Consider the following 20780-nt stretch of genomic DNA (forward strand, 5'->3'; position numbering starts at 1 on the left):
TGTGAAATGTTGCGATATAAGTAAAATGAAATGTTGTTATTGATTTAAATGTAAACGTGCTGTGACAGGAAGCAGCTGGCTGTGTGGAGATGTTGGATTCTGGTGGCTGCAGATGATTCACATTGCACTGTCACAGCTTCACTCTCATGTTAATTGTGTGGTCTGAGTGTGAAGTATGAGCTTCTCCGCCATATGAGGCCTCGCTCATTGCGACCGTGCTCCAATGTGAGCATGGCAGGTGAGTGTGCTCGGCTGCCAAACACAAAGTAGCCAGTGGGCACTCATCTGGGGTCCAAGTAACTATTTGCATGTGGTTCAATTCTGAGTGAGTAAGGCAGCGGCAGACCGACAGAGAAAGAACAAAAGAGAGTGGAGCAATGGCGCCGAGGAGGATGGAAACCAAACCACTCATCTTGTGCGTGAAGACACTGCTACTATTCTACTCCTTCATTTTCTGGGTGAGACACCTCGTTGACACGTACTGTCATTATTTCTTATCTTGAGCTGAAACTTTATTCTGAAAGGTTTAAAGATGTTGGTCTTTGATGAGTGACATACAAAAGGATGGATTTGAAAACATGAGGATACCAGCTGTGTAATAAGAACTGAGCGGTCTTGTATAAAGCACCTGAAGTTATACTTGAGTAAAAGTAAAGATACCTTCCAAGAAAATTACTCCAGTTTTCTTAAAATACAAACTATACCTACTACCTGTATATAACAAAAGTGCTTGGCTTTCTTTTAACTCCTACCAGCCTGTTTAATAGCAAGTTTAAGCTGAATCTGTAACTAGTGGAATAATATTCACTCAACAAAATAACTAAAGTAACTTAAAAAAAAATGTCATGCAGTCAAAGGCGTTTGCTGCCGTTGTCATGTAGTACTATAGTACATCATAGTACTGCGCCAAACAAAAACTAATGAGTAGCGGCAATGCTCATTGGAAATATATTCCTTTGAAAAATTAGTAAAGTAAAAGTTGTCCTACAGTAAAGAAAAACCTCAAGTAGCAACTTAAGTACAGTACAGTGGAAGTACAGTCGTCCCTCTCCACTTTGCGGTTAGAATTTTGCGGCTTCACTCTACACGTTTTTGCAAAAATATGTTAACTAATAATAGCAATGTTACAAAACCTGTATTTTAGTGACGCAAAAATCTGACACCGTGCATTTGGAGAGTATTTTCATTCATATACTGTACATGTTTGTTAGGTAGATTACGTCTTCCTCTTCAATTTTGTATCAGATTTATATTGCGTGTTGGACCACATCGACTCATACGAGTGCTTTGAATGCTAACCACAGCTTTTAGACTTTTAGACTCATGAATCAAAGCTTCACTACAAGATAAAAAGGATGTAAGATATTCATTCACCTTAATATCTATCTACAGGTCAAATTTCATTAAAATCTGATTAATTTATTTTTTTTACTACCCGCAATTACTACATGTCGCATTTGCATTGTCCTTATTTTCAATATGGATGCCTTGATTGTAAATATAAAAGCTATTAAAATATGGATAGTTTAGATATCATAATAACGAAATCATGCTGAAAAATATCGATTTTCTCAAATAGGGAGTGGATGGTGAATTTTATACATTCCTGTCATTGGTGTTAGCTCGGTAGTTCATGTGATGAAAACGAATACACAGCGTGCTGCTGCACTGCAGTGTGAGGCATATACATGAAAAATATGACACTTGGTTGTCTTCACTAGACTTTTTGATGATCAAAAAAAATGTAAATGACTTTTAAAACCGATTTTCCATGGGTCGATCACCGCAATGGGTATAAAACCTGCTCAAACATCTTTCATATTTGGGGTAGAGAAGTGAATGAGGTATCAAATTCAAGTTCAAGTCATGCTTTGTCAGACAGAATTAATCACAGACTTAATTCTACATAGTTAACATTTTTGCTACTGGTAAATCATGCTGTTTCGTCATTGAATGCGGCCTATTAGTCAGAAAATATGCCTATTTAAGCAAATGTTAGAGATTTTTGCCTAAAATAAACATTGCAATCAAGCATAAAAATGGCTACATGAACTACTTGTATAAGACAAAGATAAGGCATTCAAAAGGCGCATTCAAAGACATTGACTAAAAGTGACTATGGGGTGTTATTCCATGTCTAGAGAGCTCTAATGAAATGAAAACCCGTATTTAGAAGGTCATAAACAGGTATTTTGACTTCACAGAAACTCACAGTCGGGTCTGGAACCCATTCACTGCGATAAAACAGTCAAACCTCAGTTTTCGAACACCCGAGTTCTCATATGATTCGGTTTTCGCCGCAATTTTGCAATATTGGACAATATAGGACTCAACAAACTGTTGCTGTGTTTTACCTTTTGGTACGTTGAATCTTGTGGCAACTGGAGTACTCCCAACGTTTCTCGTTTATTCAGCCATCTTATTGGATCACACACCCAACATCAAATCTCATGGTACTTCGTTTACACAATACTACGGTATCCTGTAAGGCACATTCATTTGACAAACTCAAATGAGTATGTTAAACAAACTTGTCCATCTGCTGCATTAACAATAACTTCCATCCTGGCGAAAAAGAAGAAATGGAGGAAGCTAATGTTGCAAATGAGGTAAACGTGTACAGTCGCCACTGTATTAATACTTTGTTACCAGACAACACAGCAACTGAGGTCAGAGTTCAGGTGCTGAATCATCTGAGGAATGGCGAGAAGCAGGGCGGAGCTCTCGCACCCAACTGACAATGAAGAGAGTCTAACAGGGCCAACATGCTGAAAACATCAACAATCGCTCTCACTTCCACGACCAGAAGATGCTGGCTCCACAGCTGCCTGCACTGGTCTTTCTGTTCTGACTCATCACCTCGTGCTTCTTCCCACCGGCCAGCGAAACTCTTGACTGTAAACATTCCTCTATCTGCTTCTCCTCCTCCTCACAGGTGACAGGTGTGGTCCTGCTCTCAGTGGGCTTGTGGTGGAGGTTCATGCTGAATCCTTACACGTTATTGATCTCTAGCGCGCCGTCCAACGCCCCGGTTGTCCTCACTGGCACCGGAGCTGCCATTGTTCTCTTTGGGCTGTTTGGCTGCTTCGCCACCTGCAGGGGGCGTCCTTGGATGCTCAAAGTGGTGAGAGCGAGAACGTGGATGTTTCAAATCCATATATTGACACTGTTGATGCTTCAGTCATTTGAGGTAATGTTTGTCTGAAATGTTTGCCTGTTGAAACGATGACTGATCGTAAAAGGAGCCATGAGTCAATTGTGTATAAAGTTTATTTTATTTATAACACATTTAAGTGGTTTTATTATATACCTATTTTCTTTTTTTATTGTTTAAAGTGCCATTTTCACATGCTTTTATCCTGATTTTTCTGTTGTTGTGTATTAGCTTGGCTATGCTGTAAATCAGTGGTCCCAACCTTTTTTGACCCACGGACCGGCTTGTGTTCCCACAAGGGGGTTCGTACATTATAGCGATCTAATTTATCTCATTTATGATGTATTGTGTAAAACTAAGACATGAATAACATCAAATTAAAAGCACAAAATGAATGCCGACTCACCATCCACCAGTTCAGAGAGATTATTACATCGTTGTTTGACGTGTGTGGTAAAAGGCAGTGTGCTAGCATGAATGAACTTGAGACAAATGTACACATTAGCACTCAATAAGTCATCAAAACTTACCTTTATGCATTCTCACATAACATGCACAATGGACATGCGTCAAGTGAGACGGATGTAACAGACAGAATCTGGCCACTTTTCAAAATAAAACATCAAAAAAAAGAAAGAATGGAAATTATTTTTTCTGGCCAGTACCGGGCCGCGGCCCGGGGTTTGGGGACCACTGCTGTAAATCACCCCTGTACCTCTCAATATACTTCAGGGTTTAAAATAAATAAATACCTTCAATGAATTATTACATTATTTATTAATTTAATTTATTAATTTATTAAAATTAATCATTTATTTAACTAATAAATTAATGAAATGTATTGTATTCTTTATGCTATGAAATACACTACTTTTTCAAATTGACCAGACATATTATATGAATGTGTACACCAGTATCGGTATTTTAATCTGTATCGCCAATACCAGCCTGAATTTTACTCAGTATCGGATCAGAAACTGAATCAGCGGTATCTCACATCACGAGCAGCAACGGAAGAAGTGACTTTTTTTGGGGTGAAGCCTATTCCAAATCCTAAACTTATCAGGTATCAGTGATGCCAAAGAGGAAAAATGTGATGAAGTTCTTGCAACTAAGGAAATGAGTGATACATATCTTATTTTGATACCCGCATTGTCTGTGTGATACAGTCACATTGTGTGTTCCATCTGTGTTAGTTGTTGTGTTGTTTTTGGTTGCACCGTGAGTGAGGGAGGCGTTTGGTTTGATGAACTGCTGTTGGTTTGTGGTGTGTCAGTAAGGGTGTAATTATGGAGCTTAAAAGCACAAAGGGGCAGATTTTGCACAAATACAAATAACACTTAGACCAAAAATCAGTCAATTTGTGGGGTCAAGAAGCCTGAATCACGAAAAAAAATAGGCTGTGTTTCAGTTTTGAGTTATCAGCATCAACATTTAAAGTTTTACTCCTCACATTATGCCTTTTTTCTTTTTTTCCTTTTTTTTTGCTGGGATTTTTTGCACTTACATTTTTAATTTATACTTTAGAAAGATTTTAGAAACATTAAAATTTAATTTACACAATATTATATAAATAAATAATACAAATAAAAATGTTCATTTTAATTCAGTTTATGAATTTTAATATATTTGTGCTTACATTATTACATATAATATATATTTAGTTATTTTTATTATTAATTTTGTTTTATTTATAATTCATTATTGAACATATAATCACACCTGCACATTAAATAAAGGTGTTAGGATGAACTGATTATTTCTGAATTAATGTATGGTCTGCTATGGTCCGTATATTGTAAATATACATTATCATAAAATAACTTGGTCATCAATCACCATACATTGCTTGTGCACTTCACAATATTATGTCATTGTAACCTCTGACCTCTACCTGTTTTTGTCCTATGTCTGTCCATACCAGTACGCTGTCTTTCTGTCTCTGATCTTCTTAATTGAGCTCATCGCTGGAATATCAGGCTTCATCTTTCGCCATGAGGTTTAAACTCCACAACTCAGTGCAGAAATTTCACTTGACCAGAGCTTCAATATTTTGAATGCAATGCTCACCTGTGTGTGTGTGTGTGTGTGTGTGTGTGTGTGTGTGTGAGATCAGATCAAAGGCACATTCCTCACTACGTACAGCGAGGCTGTGTTGCGATATGACGGACGAGGCGACCTGAGTGTGGCTGTGGACGATGTCCAACGCAGAGTCAGTGCGCCCCCTCTCCCTGTCTACCTATGCAACATGCATGTCACCTGATCACATGCTTTCTCAACTGTGTAGTTGCACTGCTGCGGTGTCCATAACTACACAACTTGGTTTGCCAGCGACTACTTCCCAACTGGTGGAATTCCGGTCAGCTGCTGTGTTGCTTTCTCTGACTGCAAAGAGACAGACTTGAAGAATGCTACTCTGGCAGCTCGCAAGGTCCACAAACAGGTGAGAAGTGATGATGTCACCAAAGCGACTAAATGGCTAAATGGGATTGAATCAAAAAACTATGTGCAGGGTTGTTATGAAATTGTGACATCCTTCATCGAGGGCAAAATGGGAATCATCGCCGGGGTCACCTTTGGGATCGCCTTCTCCCAGGTGCTAGTCCGCCTTTCCCAGCAGCAAAGCTTCAAACATGGTAACTAAATGTAAAAACAACATATAGATGCTAACAAACATTTCTGTACTTCAGCTGATCGGCATGTCTTTGGCCTGCTGCCTGTCTCACTTCATTCACACCAACCAGTACGAGATGGTCTGAGGTGGTATCGGTGTTTCCCCGCAGAAACCTGTGGAATCGCATTCAGCGAGGTCTCGAGTTGCATGGTTGTTTCCGGTGTTCTGTTGCTGATTTTTGACTCCTCTGTAAGGGCCAAAATGTTAACGTGGATGCTACATATTTGAAGTTTATATATTTATATATATATACATCCATCCATCTATCCATTTTCCTCCGCTTATCCGGGTCCAGGTCGCGGGAGCAGCTGTCTCAGTGGCCCAGACTTCCTGGTCCCCGGCCACCTCCTCCAGTTTCACCGGGAGGACACCAAGGCGCTCCCAGGCCAGCTGTGAGACATAATGCCTCCCAGCGTGTCCTCGGTCTGCCCAGTGGAATTCTCCCAGCTGGTCATGCTCGGAACACCTCACCAAGGAGGCGTCCGGGAGGCATCCAGACTAGATACCCGAGCCACCTCAACTGACACCTCTTGACTCTACTCTGAGTCTCTCCGGGATGACTCAGCTCCGCTCAGCTTAGGCTGAGTCCAGTCACCCGAGGGAGGAAACTCATTTCAGCCGCTTGTATCCGCAATCTCGTTCTTTCGGCCACGATCCAAAGCTCATGATCATAGGTGAGGGTGGGAACATAGATTGACCGGTAAATTGAGAGCTTTGCCTTCTGGCTCAGCTCTCTCTTCGCCACGACAGTCTGGTACAGCGACCGCATTACTGCAGACACTATGACGATCCGCCTGTCGACCTCACGCTCCAACTTTCCTTTACTCGTGAACAAGACCCCGAGATACTTAAACTCCTCCACCTGGGGCAGGACCTCATTCCCAACCTGGAGGAGCAATCCACCCTTTTCCGACTGAGAACCATGGCCTCGGATTTGGAGGTGCTGAGTCTCATCCCAGAAGCTTCACACTCAGATGCAAACCTCCCCAGTAAACGCTGAAGGTCACAGCCCGATGAGGCCATCAGGACCACATTGTCTGCAAATAGCAGAGATGAGATCCTAAGACCCCCGAACTGGACTCCCTTGACGCCTTGGCTGCGCCTAGAAATTCTATCCATGAAAATTATTAACAGAATCAGTGACAAAGGGCAGCCTTGGTGAGGCCAACGTTCACTGGAAACAGGCTTGACTTAGTGCTGGCAATGCGAACCAGGCTCCTGCTCCGGTTGTACAAGGACCAAATGACACGTAGTAGCGCGCCACCAATCCTGTACTCCCGGAGCACCCCCCACAGGACACCGCGAGGGACACAGTTGAATGCCTTTTCCAAGTCCACAAAGCACATGTAGACCAGCTGGGCAAACTACAAGTACCCAAGTACCCTCCAGTACCCTTGCAAGGGTGTAGAGCTGGTCCAGTGTTCCATGACCAGGACGAAAACTACATTGCACCTCCTGTAGGTTCGACTAATGGTTGTACCCTTTCTCCAGCACCCTGGAATACACTTTTCCAGGGAGGCTGAGGAGTGTGATCCCCCTATAGTTGGAACACACCCTCCGGTCACCCTTCTTGAAAAGGGGGACCACCACCCCGGTCTGCCGATCCTGAGGGATTTGTTCCTGACGTTCACGCGATGTTGAAGAGACGTGTCAGCCAAAACAGTCCCTCAACATCCAGAACCTTGAGGAATTCAGGGCGAAACTTGTCCACCACCGGAGCTTCGCCACTGGGGAGCGTTTTGACGACCCCAGATACCACAGCCACGATGATAGTACTGTCTGCGTTTGTATCCTCTGACTCTGCTTCCTCTATGGAAGGTATGTCAGTGGTATTGAGAAGGGCCTCAAAGTATTCCTTCCACCATTTGACTATATCCTCAGTCGAGGTCAGCAGGTCCTCGTCCCCACTGTAAACAGTGTGGACCGGGCACTGCTTCCCCTTTCTGAGGCGTCGGACGATTTGCCAGAACCTCTTTGAGGCCGACCGAAAGTCGTGCTCACCGAACTCCTCCCACACCCAAGTTTTCGGCCACCGCCGAAGCCACGTGCTGCTTGGCCTGCCGGTACCTGTCAGCTGCTTCAGGAGTCCCACAAGCCATCCATGCTCGATAGGACTCCTTCGTCAGCTTGACAGCAGCCCTGACCTCTGCTGTCCACCACAGGTTCGGGGCTGTATATATACAGGGTGTCCCAAAAAAATGTATACACCTACATTATACATTATACAGTATACAGTCTGTCATGCCAAGTATTAGAGGAGACTTTGACGATAAGGACTTGACAGCAAGATGGGGGACGCCCACACTACGCAGTGTTCCATCCTTTCTTGATGAGATCTTGCAGATGTGATGAGAATAGGCAGTGACAAAACAATAAAATGATGTTTGTAAATTCTAATACAATTAGAAAATTGAACAAATTCTAATAAAGATCCACTTTACAATTATTTAAAGTGTTTTTGGGACACCCTGTATAAACAAATAAATACATATATGAATATATATTTACATATATATGCATATATACGCTACCAGTCATAACTGTGGACACACTAGCTCATGTTATTAAACGAGTGTTTCCAAACTTTTGATATATATATTTGTCTTTATGTGCACTGCGATTGGCTGGCGACCAGTCCAGGGTGTACCCCGCCTCTCGCCTGAAGTCAGCTGGGATAGGCTCCAGCATACCTCCGCGACACTAAGTGGATAAGTGGCATAGAAGATGGATGGATGGATATATAAAACAAGTTAATTTAATATTCAAAATATTATATCAATATGAAATAGAAATAAATATGATATATATTTGAGTCATAGTTTTATTTATAGATAATTATTTAATGTATTATTGAGGATATGCTGCAAGAAGACGGATGGATGGATGGATGTATCATGTATTATTAATTACTGATTCATTTTTTTTTCTATAATGTATTTACATAAGGTGTGTCCAGACTTTAGGGACCCCCGTAGTACAATATAATAGAGGCCTGTCAAGTGCTGAACAGAAACCTACCCCTTATTATGGTATTGTGATATGAGCTCTGCTATTGTACAACACATGTATCACCATTAAATTCACTCTGAAAATAAAAGTATATTATGAATGCAACTAATCAGAGCACAAAAAGTTATTGACTTATCACACACGTGTTTATTGTTCTGTTGTTACAGTATCTTGTCTCTCTCTTTTGTCTGTTTTTTGTCAACCGAGTTTGTCTATTTTTCATTCGTCCTGGGTGACTCAAGTATTTCACTTCCCTTTCCCAGGCCTCACATTTCTCTGGTACTTTTCCCAATATTTGGAGTTGTCTTGTAAGTTGCTACCATTGTTACCGTTTCAACCAGACTGCAGGTGGTTGCATCAAAGTTGGCCAAGAGCGTGAGAGCGCAAAGGCAAAAAGAGTATAGGAAGTACATTAGTTCAGCTGGCGAGACTAGAAAATAAGAGGGAGTTGAAGCAGCAGCAGCTGAAGCGAAAAATAATGAATGTGTTATGATTTGTGTTGTCGCTCTGCTGCCGTCTTCTGTTTCTTCATTGTAGTGCACGCTGCCCTGCGGAGGCGGAGCTGGCGACACCTGCGGCCAATTACCATTACACTTCTTAAACTATTGGAAGGCAGCGATCCAGTGCCAGATTGTTCTCTGCTCTTCGCCTGCAACCTGTGCCAAACCTGCCTTCTTGTACCTTTGCTTACGCCTGTGTGTTCCTACTATTAGGTCGTGAGTAGTTTTGTTCTCCTGCCCAGCTATCTCAGCAGCCACCTAGACCGGCTTAGTCCGCCAGCATTTTCCTGCCTGGTAATTGGGCAGCGTCTTCTGTTCTCCACCTTAGTGTGTGTAGAAAACATTTCTGTCCTCCAGTGATGACATGACAGCAAAATAATTGAGAACCACTGCTGTAACAGATGCCAGCTTTTGTGGTTGTGCAATAGTAAATTGTGTAAACTCCCAGACACCTTAAGAGTTGCGCTGGACAACAAATTAATAGCCCAGGGCTTGTGGCTTGTTGGCTAGTGCAGCTCGACATAACTCTTTCGGTGGGGATGGGTGGACTGTGGTTCAAATCCTGGCGTGTGCATGGCCGGACTGTACAGGTGACCACTGCTAATTACCTCAGCATTGCTTTTTGACAACTTTCTTCTTAACCGATGTTCAACTACGAGTATCTGTTTGTCTTCATCTTTAGAAGTGAAAAAGTAAAACTACTTCTATCCATTCTAAACATCATAGCTTTAGCTGCTTTCACTTTGATGACCAAAAGAATAATAACAGTTGTGACTACAGTATTTCTGTCTTGATTGTGAAATGTTTCTCTTGCTGTGTTTTCAGTTTGTTTGACGTTCAGCTGAGACCCTCTTCATTATCCTCATCCTCTTTAGGTACAAGATGAAGGCTCTGTAGCTGCTTATCATCTAAATAGCCTTAGTGAGCTATCTTTAGCGTTACAATGCTTGCTGCTTAGGACCATGCTTCATCGGTGCCGTCAACATCATGGGCCAGACGATGTTTTTGCACAGTGTGCTGAGAGACATCCCGCTGGGTGAGTGTCAGAGGGCTGTGCAGGTACCTGGACAAGGAACTGAAGTCCTTAAAGGATATGATCAGCTCACATGTCTGCATTCAAATGCATGAAGTGAGTTATGCCAACACAGCTGTAGTGCATCTGTTGGCCAGACTAAATCAAGCCAATCGTCCAAATAATTGAGAACTTGGATGCCTTCCTGTCTTAGGGAGCAAGTGCAGGGTTGATGCACTTTGTGAAGGTCCGCAGAGACAGGGAAGAGAACAAATGAAGGAGGTTGTACGTCACACCCTCAAAAGTGAATCACAGGTACCGGCAATGGTCCGCGACTCCTAGTGTATGGGTATACGCCATTGCGAAGGTCTATTGTGTGACCCCTTCGCCATTCCGAATGGCCTGAATCAGGGCCTTCAGTTTGAGCATTCGGTAAGCGATTACTTTGAGAATTTTGTTCAGCTGCCTCAAGTTGAAAGTGGGACAGAACCCACCAGTACATTGTTGGGACAAGGAAGTGCTGCGTCAGGGTAGAGTGGGTGGAATTAGGCACTCCCTGGCTGCCGTGCTTGCCGTGGCTCAGATGATAGAGTGGTTGTCTGCTGGTTCGATCCTCATGCCATGTCCAAGTATCCGTGGATACTGGATGTTCCTTGAACGGCAGGCCTACATGTGGGACTCTGCTAGGCGAACTTTCTCCAGTTGCTGGGATTTCCCTTGCTGTCATCCATAATCTTCCATCCACCACCACTCAGCGCACTTATGAGTTAACACGAAATCATCTGCTCACTCAGCTGCTTTTAGGGCCGTGGAAAGCTCACGCTCATGTATGTAGCTATACATGTGTGGAGGCACTGCCTTTTTAAACTGCTCTAAAATAATCAACTCACACAGACGGTTAAAAGAATTTACTTTTGCAGCTGAACACGAGTGAACGTAAGAAGTCAAATCTCGGACAAACATGATATTTTTCTGCATTTTCAGTTTTTGTCCAATGCCTAAACTTCTGGCGAAATGCCTCAAGCCTCCTCTGCACGTATCTCTGAATAAGCCTCCTGTGCCCTCCCTGTGACAACACACTGAAGCAACAGAAATTTGTCCTCATGCCGCCATTTTCTAGCCTCAGCTACACGCTCAAAAAGAGTAAAAAAAATTATCTGGGTTTTGTTCATTATTTTTTTTAACCATTGAAATCTGTTAAGAAAAAAGCGAAAGTGTGCTAATAAGTTGTGTGTATAGAACTCCAAAGTCAAACATTGGAATGTTTGAGGATTGGATTAAGACGTTTACAGACTAGGTAAAAAAAAAATTGTTGTATGTGGAGACTTCAATATTGATCTTTTGAATCCACATAAGTGCAAGGAAATAGACGACTTCACAGATACAATGTACAGCTTGAGTTTATATGCTGAAATCATGAGACCAAGCAGAATAACAGACCACTGTGCCACCCTTATCGATAATGTATTCACCAATGACTTTGATAACAATACTCCTAGTGGCCTGTTAATCAGTGACATCAGTGATCATCTTCCAGTCTTCATAATTTACAATGAACATTATAATAAAAGACAGGTGGCGGCAAAAAAGACTTTTCAAAGACTGCGTACAGAAGACAGCATCTGTGCCTTCAGGCAAGATCTCGAAGAACAAAGTTGGGAGAGGGTCTACAGTGCAACAGATGTGGAGGAAGCATATGACAACTTTCTAGGTACTTATATGGAGCTCTACGATAAGAACTGTCCCTGGCAAGAGAAGTCCAAGAAGCAAAGAAAAACAACCAGCCATGGATGACAAAAGGACTAAAAAACGCCTGTAAGAAGAAGAACACATTATACAGGACATTCATCATTCAACAAACTACAAAAGCAGAACAAAAATATAAGACTTATAAAAATAAGCTGACAACTATCTTGAGAGTGTGTAAGAGGGAATATTATAGCCAGCTACTTGATAAGAACAAAAAAAACATGAGAGCAACTTGGGGCATCTTAAATAGTATTATAAAGAACAACTTTAAGAAAGCAGACTACCCTCACTATTTCATGGTTGGAAACACTAACAGGGATGACATGAAGGAGGTAGTTGAAATGTTCAACGATTATTTTGTAAATATTGGACCAAAAGTTGAGGAAGAAATTCCAAAACTCCAGACAATGGACAAATGGAATGAAACCATAGATGGGAATCTCAATTCCATGTTTCTCACTGTTGTAACTAAAAAGGAGATCACTGACATTGGCAAAAACATCAACTGATTGTTATGGAATCGAAATGGAAACAATTAAAATGGTCATCAATGAGATTGTAGAACCGTTAAGATATATCAGTAACTTATCATTTTAGACTGGAAAATTTCCCAACAAAATGAAAATAGCTAAAGTGGTTCCAGTTTTAAAAAATGGAGATAAACATCAATTTACAAACTACCGACCAGTTTCCTTGTTATGTAAATTTTCTAAAATTATAAATAATTATAAATAATCTTTTTAATAACAGGTTGGACAAATTTATTAACAATAATGAATTCCTAGCAGGTAGTCAATATGGTTACAGAGCCAACATTTCAACTTCTATGGCACTGATCGAAATCACGGAGGAAATCACTACTGCTATAGACAACAGAAGATGTGCAGCAGCAGTATTCATGGATCTGACAAAAGTCTTTGATACAATTAATCACAATATTTTAACAACAAAATTTGAAAGGTATGGAATCAGAGCATTAGTCTTGAATTGGGTTAAAAGCTACCTAGCAAACAGGAAGCAATTTGTAAAGCTAGGAGAATATACATCTGGAGTTTATACACCACGTGTGGAGTACCCCAGGGATCCATATTGGGACCAAAACTGTTTAATTTGTTTATCAACGACATTTGTAAAGTAACAAAGGATTTAAAGTTGGTATTATTTGCGGATGATACCACTGCCTTTTGTTCTGGGGAAAGCACACAAGAACTCATTAAAAAGGTCAAAGATGAAATGGTCATATTAAAATCTTGGTTTGACGGAAACAGATTATTCTTGAACTTAATAAAACTAAAATAATGCTATCTGGAAATAGCAGAAAGGATACGTACGATCAAATACAAATAAACGGAGTGGATACTGAAAGAGTGAAAGAAAACACATTCCTGGGGATCATAATAGATGAAAAAATGAGTTGGAAATCTCATATTAAATATATACAACAAAAGGTGGCAAGAAATACTTCAATATTGAATAAAGCAAAACATGTTCTTGATCAAAAATCACTCCACACTCTGTACTGTTCTAGTATTACCATATTTAATGTATTGTGTGGAGATATTGGGAAATAATTACAAAAGCAATCTTCACTCACTCACTGTACTGCAAAAAAGATCTGTGAGGATAATTCATAATGCCAAGTATAGACAACATACAAACCCTTTATTTTTTAAATCACAGATATTAAAATTAGCTGATTTAGTATTCTTTCAAACCGCTAGAATAATGTATAAAGTTAATAATAACTTGTTACCCAAAAACCTCATACAGTATTTCTCTATCAGAGAGGAGAAATATGATCTTAGGGGAAAATGAAACTTAAAACATTTATACACGAGAACAACGATGAAAACCCACAGCATTTCTGGATGTGGAATTAAATTATGGAATGGATTGAGTAAGGAACTCAATGTACAGAGATAAGCAAATTTAAAAAACAATACAAGCAGTTGATGTTTGCTAAATACAGAAGAGTCTTGATTATTACAGTGATTGTTCTGTCATGCTTGTTTTTTATTTTTATTATTAGACTGATTATTATATAAAAATATTACATGGAAAGCAGGAAGTGAACAATATGTACTGTACTAGATGTGGAATGGATGGGGGGTAGGATTAAATAAGCTTTGCTTCTTCCTACTCCTTTTGGACATGTGGAACTGTGAAAGGATGATTCATGAGATGTATTCCATTGTAACCTTCATGTTCAAATAAACCACACCAAACCAAACCAAACCAGTGTCTGTATTGGAAGATGTTCTCAGGTGTCTCAAGGAACAATGACTTTGGTGGAGCTCCAGTAGTCAACGTGCTGTGGCGTGATGACTTGGATGTTACATGTGGGACACGACTGTTTGTTCCATAACCATTCCTCTATGCACTGGAAGAGCGAACAGTAACACATTCACCCAAACTGTACTGAAGATAACATCATGTCATGTAGTGTTTTACCTCTCGGTGGAACGTGTGTGTGCACTGCAGCTCTCGGAGGCCACCAGAACCTCGGTTCAGGTCATTGCGGCAGATCCGACACATGCTGTCTGCATCACTCTGTAATACACAGACACACTTACTGTACATTGTGTTCTTACATTACCGTATGCATATGGTGCCCCACAAACACATAGAACTTGTTTTACTCAAGCCCAACGATTCATAACAAACTCTGTGTGGCTTCCAAATACAAAATATCATTCACAAATTGATGCATTTGTTTAGCAAATAACAAACGTATCTGTAAAAAAAAATAGTTACCGCTGCTGCAGGACGTATTTGTTTCCAAATACAGCATGTTTTACACACACAAAGGGACATATTTCTTCAATTACAAAAAAATATCCTTCAAGTATACAAAAATTGTTCTTCAAGTACAAAAAACAATTCTACTACTCCAAAAAATGGTCCACATTGCTTGTTTGATTGAGTGAGAGTGCATACAGTATACAGAGTTAAAATCATGCCAAAACTTCACAAACACACAAAACATGTTTTACTCACGTGCAACGATTCACAAACAAACTCAGTGTGGTTTGCAAATACAAAACATCATTCACAAACTAATGCATTTTGTTTAGTAAATAAGAAACATACCTATCAAACAAATGCGTCCTGCTTCAGAAACAAATACAGCATGTTTTACACATACAAAGGAACATTTTTGTGCAATTACAAAAACATATCCAAGTATACAAAAAATATCCTAACAATTTTGTGACTACTAAAAGCAATCTTACTGTTGTCACATGACTTTTGGCAGTGCATACACAAATGCACTCTGATTTACACACCAATGCCAGTAAACTTCTTACGAAATGGCCTGTAATTTGCACACCACAACAGCAGGCGGCCCTGTAGATCAAATTCAAGGCTGCCAGGACAATGTTTTTCCCTCTAATCTTTATTCAACAAGACTACGTGAACACACACATTAAATTCTTCACAATTCTATATATAAAACAGTGTTCTGACAAAGAGATACAAATTAATCTGGTACGAAATATGACAACTGGCTGCTGGGAAACAACTTGACATGATCGCAATTCTGAATTGAGTGTGTATGCGTTTTTGAGGTTGTGGTCGCAAGTGTCACTAATGCCAGTAGAAGTTGTATATCGAGAAGTATTTATTGTGAAGAATTGAAGGTGTGTGTTCACTTATTCTTGTTGAATAAAGATTAGAGGGGGAAAAAAATTGTCCTGATGGCATTAAATTGAATCAACCTGCTGTTGTAGTGTGCAAATTTACAGGCCATTTCTCAGAAATTTCACCGGCACTTGCCTGTAAAACAGTGCCAAAAGTCACATGACTGGGGTAAGAAACAAATTCAAAAAAGCAATGTATACCATGAGTGATTTGAGGGTTTGATGCCTTGCTCAAAAGCACCTTAACAATGCTCATTAAGTAAGCAAAACGGCAAAAAGCACTCCCACTTTCCATATTTTTTGTTGTCCGCACCATGTTTCGAAGCTTTCCACCCTTTGGTGCCCCAGCCAAGCCCTTACTGACTGAGCTACTGATGGCACTTGTTGCCATGGTTACCACTCACCAAAGAGCTGACGTTGCGTCTCCTGAACTGACTCTTTCTGTCAGGCATGATGCTCTCCGGGATTGTAGGTATGAGGGAGGACCTTCGCTCAGCAACAGGCGCATTGGAAGCAGAGTTCTGCTGTGATGGCAGGAGGCGGCGAGATGAGGATCGTCGCAGAAGAGTCCTGGCTGTCACAGGAGCCTGGGTGCAGGAGTGGAGATGAGCCAGCTGCATGGTCGAGAGAGTCGTCTGCACACACCAATTGTGTTGGAATTAGAATGGATTCATTGCAGCCAGCTGGAACCAACCATCATTTGACTCATTTGTGGCTTAATTTCATCCAACATATTCAACTTCTGAATTTCATCTTCCCAACCACCTATGACATGTGTCCTGACTATGTCAGTGGGTGTGACTGTGTGCAGAGAGAACAGTTGAGTTTGCTTATGTTGTTTTGGCGTGATCGGCCGCCAGTAGAATAAAGAGATAAAGAGATTGTTGATCGACCACCTCATCATCCCTACATCCGGGAAGACGTTAGAATACGATCTTAATCCTTAATTATGGTCGCGAGAGTCAAGTGATTGAGACAAGTGCGGTATTCAGCACATAGTGTATTCTTCAGTTCTCGAGCAAGTCTCGTGTTTACGGACCAAAATTAAGTTTTCAATTAATTTCTGGAAGCACATACGTAACCGTAAATCGAGGGCCACCTCGATTAACAGAAATGATCAATAATGTCCCCTTATGAATGGCAGATGGCTCAATAATTAAGGCTGACAGCACATTCATACAAATCAGTACGATCAAGAGACTGCAGGTTACCAGACACGGCAGTGATGACCGGCGCTTTGATTGAAGACGGACTGTAGACTCTAAATTGTTCACGCTTTCAGCTCTTTTTTCTGATTCCTCGCCCGCTTCCAGTTTGTTCTTCTGTTCTCCACCTCTGTATCGCTGCATCCAAGCATTGAAGATCTTTGCATCGTCTTCCTCCTCCTCTTCTTCCTCTGCAACCAAAGGCCTCGGGTGTTCTGGAAAGACTTCAGCTTCTTCATCTGAGTCCATTAAACCAAGCAAAGTTCCAATGGGTTAACAAAGATAATTAACAGGGCAGTGTTTACATACTAACTGGCATACATGCTGCAAATGGCTGTTGTAATAATCCAATAATAGTCGTTCTTATTCAACGCACTGTCACTGCTTCACTCACTCTGCTTGTGCTGCTCTCACTTAAAGCCTGATAATCCATTTCGTAAAAGACAGATTAAAGCCCGGTTTAGTGGATCTGTGTCAGCGCAACAAAGGTGAGAACGACAAGATTCACGTGACAGTTTCGCGTATTTAGTTTGGTTTATTTAGTTTGTAACATATGTTTACAGCAATTAGTTTTATGACTTCACATCTAAACTTAACGGTATAGTTTATTTTCAACGAGTACATTGAGATACCGCAGGAAACACGCGGCATCACAACTTATGTTTTGATTGGCTGACACGAAATACGTCACGCGGTGAGGCGTGATTAAAACAGGAAGTGTACCATACTGGATTTTTAAACTTCCGGTACAATGGCGGTACGTTGTCGGACTGTACACTCCTCAAGCTAACTGGGCATAAAGACGGAGTTGAAATGGGTTTGTAGACACGCAGTTTGTTTTTTGTGACTAGAGTCATTTTTCTGGTAATGTAGTTAGCCAGCTGGCCCAACATATTGTATATATACTTGAGTACTTAAAGGAATCTCCAATAAATTAAATGAAGACGACAATAAAATGGATTAACGTTTCGTTGTAGTATATCAATTTTATCCCTAATCATACTGCTGAAAAATGGTATTTGATCGTTATGTAGCCTATTTTGTTGATTGTGTCCTTATTCAAAATTGTCTACACCACTTAGACACAGTAAAAATGAACTACCCCTACGTACATGAGTAGTCACAGCAAACCTCATTGTGTGACTTTGAGTAAAAATAATTAATAATACATATATGATACTGATTAACAATGTTATTACAACAATGTAACTGTTGGTTCTCGCACTCGGCAGCCTCCCCACTGTCCTTGTCCTCCCTGCGTCTCCTTGTCCCTCCTCTGCGTCTGCTAACGGCGGCAATGTGGCAGGTTGCACAGCAGCAAAGTGTGAAGCATTATGGGATGCTGGAAGATTTTGTGTCCCTGGTGACCGATTCAGTTCCCGACCTACTAACAGACAAGCAGAAGAGCTTGTTGCTTCATGCGCTGAGGGTCAAGGTGTGTGTGGGCATTTGCTGTATCTCAATAAATAGCCATGTTGAAATTTCTTCTTTTTAAGACTATAGCAATATTTCCCTAGGTGGGAAGTAACACAGGACATTGACTTGCATTACTGTAATTGAATAGTAGTAGTCCTTATGTACTTGTGCTTATGTTTAGTTTAAATATTGTATTTAGCTACATTTAAGTTTATTTCATGTTTAGCAGTTTGTGGCTCGCGGAAAGAAACAGTTTTTTGAACCTGGGGGTTCTGCTCCAAAGGCTGCGGAACTTCTTTCAGAGTGACGCAGTGAGAACAGTTCATGATGGGGGTGGGAGGGTTCTTAACTGATGTTGTGAGCCCTGGGCAAGCAGCGCTTTTTTTTTTCTTTTTTTTTTTTTTTACAATTTTTTTTTTACAATTTCCTGGATAGGAGTAAGTGAAGTTCCAATAATTCTTTCCGCCGTCTTCACCACGCAGTGCAGGAATTTCCAGTCAGAGACATTGCATGCTCTTGACCACATCGGGTGTTAACAGGGTTTCCGGTACATGTAAGTGATCCCAGCCCACAACTACAAAATAAAAGCGGCCGCTCCTTAAAAATTAGGGGTTTTTTTAGAACTTTAAAACAATTTTAAGTAACATACAGTATTGTATGAATGGATATATATGCTTTTGATGCACGTATAGATTATTATTTACGCACATATTGACCACAGTTAGTTTGAAAACAATTTCAAATATCATCAAAATGTTTCACTGTGCTTTATTTTGATGAGCATGCACCGAAATCGCCTGTGTGCCTTTGCTGGCACTTGCACACATGACCAGATACGCGACACGTCTCGTGTTGACTTTCACTTTGTTTCTTATTATCGGGAGAATGAACAATAGCCCGTAAAATGTGTAGTCAATTGGCGACAGCTTGTCACATGCTAAGCCTATCTATGCCAGCCTGTGTGATTACTCACGTTTCAATCTCATTCCACTTTCTGGCATCTTTGTATACACGTCTGACTGGCGGCATCTAGCTAGCTTGTTTTTGTCGAGCTACAAGTGGCTAATATGTTCATGGGATACATCAATCATCGATCATCATCATAACTTATCTTTTTAAAGTGTCACTAGGTTAATTGGCGACTCTAAATTGTCCATAGGTATGAATGTGAGTGTGAATGGTTGTTTGTCTATACGTATGTGCCCTGCCATTGGCTGGCGACCAGTCCAGGGTGTACCCCGCCTCTCGCCCGAAGTTAGCTGGGACAGCATACCCCCTATTTAGGATAAGCGGCATAGAAAATGGATGGATGGATATATTTAAATTGTTATTTTGTTAATTGTGTTATTGTTGCACAGCGGCAGCAGTCCCATGCAGTGTCATATTTGGAAGACACAGCAGCAGCATAACAAATAAAACAAAGATAGAGTAGCAGCACGTCCGCTGTCATCCGTGTGAATGGAGCAGGGCCAACCGAGGCAAAACGTGCAAAAAAAAGTCGTCCGATATCAAGGCAAACATTTCCTTTTTTAGTGAGAACATTTTTCCTATATGCATATGTCTTGTTTTTTTATAAACTGTTTAAGGAAAAGGAAGAATCGGAGCACTCAGGACATATTAGCTGTGTGTCTTGTAAACTTAAACCCAAGAATTATTTTGACAACCTGACATGTCATAATGGATATTAATCAAACACATATCATGATTATAAAATAAAATTAGAGGAGCACTCGGAGTGCACAGACCTCCGCCAAGCCCCATAGTTCCCCGCCATATTGTGATTGACAACAAAATAATAATCCTACATTTTTTGCATCAGCCTTTGATATTTTGTAGACCCTGTTGGGAACTTGTTCTGTATTTTTTTCCAAGCGCTCTGAGCATTTTTTGTGGAGTTATATGCACAAATGCCAAAAATGGTCCTACCTCTGTGTTAAAGAATCCTTTAAAAAAAATTCCTCGATCCAGACGGTGATCCGGATCACCCCCCAAATTTTAGCAGTTCTTCATATCCCATTTCCGACAATTCCTGAAATTTTCATCCAAATCCATTCAAAACTTTTCAAGTTATTTTGAACACAAACAAACAGATAAACACAGGCAAAAATGAGAAAAGCACTCTGAGAGTGCAGACCTCCGCAAAGTGCCATAGTTTCCCCCATATTGTGATTTACATCAGAAATATTAGCATACTGGCAGTGCTAACATGTTAACTTTAGCATTCTAACACCTAGCATGATAGAGCAATGTACTGGGAAGGCTAAATGTCCCAAATGAGTTCAGTCTTTACTTCGGAACAGTCTGATTCGGTTGAGAAATGTGGAAGTAGGTAGAACTTTTTAGATCAAACGCATTTTGCATTTCGAAAAATGGGAATGTCAAGAAACGTGAGAAATCTTGATGTGTGGAAAATGGCATGA

At 40.7% G+C, this 20780-nt stretch overlaps 3 protein-coding genes across 9 annotated transcripts in view; 2 read left to right on the forward strand and 1 right to left on the reverse strand.

Annotated features, from left to right (window-relative positions):
• Positions 1-377: 377 nt before the first annotated feature.
• LOC129191339 (tetraspanin-7-like) lies at positions 378-5948 on the forward strand. Its single transcript, XM_054794588.1, has 7 exons — positions 378-458; positions 2936-3124; positions 5079-5153; positions 5271-5366; positions 5442-5597; positions 5667-5750; positions 5845-5948. Exons 1-7 carry the CDS (start codon positions 378-380, stop codon positions 5911-5913), a joined length of 750 nt encoding a protein of 249 aa, XP_054650563.1. The 3' UTR covers positions 5914-5948.
• A 5362-nt stretch (positions 5949-11310) lies between these two features.
• On the reverse strand, positions 11311-17406 carry si:ch211-207l14.1 (uncharacterized). Of its 2 annotated transcripts, XM_054794610.1 has the most exons (5): positions 17266-17400; positions 16951-17183; positions 16144-16374; positions 14550-14648; positions 11311-14478 (listed from the first exon to the last, which is right to left on the reverse strand). In XM_054794610.1, exons 2-5 carry the CDS (start codon positions 17086-17088, stop codon positions 14368-14370), a joined length of 579 nt encoding a protein of 192 aa, XP_054650585.1. In that variant the 5' UTR covers positions 17089-17183; positions 17266-17400; the 3' UTR covers positions 11311-14367. The 2 variants fall into 2 exon arrangements, with proteins under 2 accessions (XP_054650585.1, XP_054650576.1); XM_054794601.1 differs by having other exon boundaries at positions 11312-14478; positions 16951-17406.
• A 288-nt stretch (positions 17407-17694) lies between these two features.
• LOC129191241 (zinc finger protein ZFP2-like) overlaps positions 17695-20780 on the forward strand; it is an 8938-nt gene continuing 5852 nt past the window's right edge. For 3 of the 6 annotated variants that reach the window (XM_054794428.1, XM_054794445.1, XM_054794455.1), the window contains exon 1: positions 17697-18379. In XM_054794428.1, coding sequence (XP_054650403.1) covers positions 18134-18379 — 246 coding nt within the window. In that variant the 5' untranslated portion in view covers positions 17697-18133. The other 3 variants (XM_054794437.1, XM_054794472.1, XM_054794464.1) reach the window with 3 other exon arrangements.

This window comes from Dunckerocampus dactyliophorus, chromosome 1 (assembly GCF_027744805.1).
Source record: "Dunckerocampus dactyliophorus isolate RoL2022-P2 chromosome 1, RoL_Ddac_1.1, whole genome shotgun sequence".
Classification (NCBI taxonomy): domain Eukaryota; kingdom Metazoa; phylum Chordata; class Actinopteri; order Syngnathiformes; family Syngnathidae; genus Dunckerocampus; species Dunckerocampus dactyliophorus.

Bases quoted from the DNA above. Each gene is read 5' to 3' on its own strand.
- LOC129191339 (XM_054794588.1), top strand. From the start codon at position 378: ATGGCGCCGAGGAGGATGGAAACCAAACCACTCATCTTGTGCGTGAAG. The intron at 5,598-5,666 runs GTGAGAAGTGAT...AACTATGTGCAG, and splicing joins CTCGCAAGGTCCACAAACAG to GGTTGTTATGAAATTGTGAC. The intron at 5,751-5,844 runs GTGCTAGTCCGC...TCTGTACTTCAG, and splicing joins TTGGGATCGCCTTCTCCCAG to CTGATCGGCATGTCTTTGGC.
- si:ch211-207l14.1 (XM_054794601.1), bottom strand. From the start codon at position 17,193: ATGGACTCAGATGAAGAAGCTGAAGTCTTTCCAGAACACCCGAGGCCT. The intron at 16,375-16,950 runs GTAACCTGCAGT...TGGTGTGTGCAG, and splicing joins GGTCATCACTGCCGTGTCTG to ACGACTCTCTCGACCATGCA. The intron at 14,649-16,143 runs GTGAGTGGTAAC...TGTGTATTACAG, and splicing joins GACGCAACGTCAGCTCTTTG to AGTGATGCAGACAGCATGTG.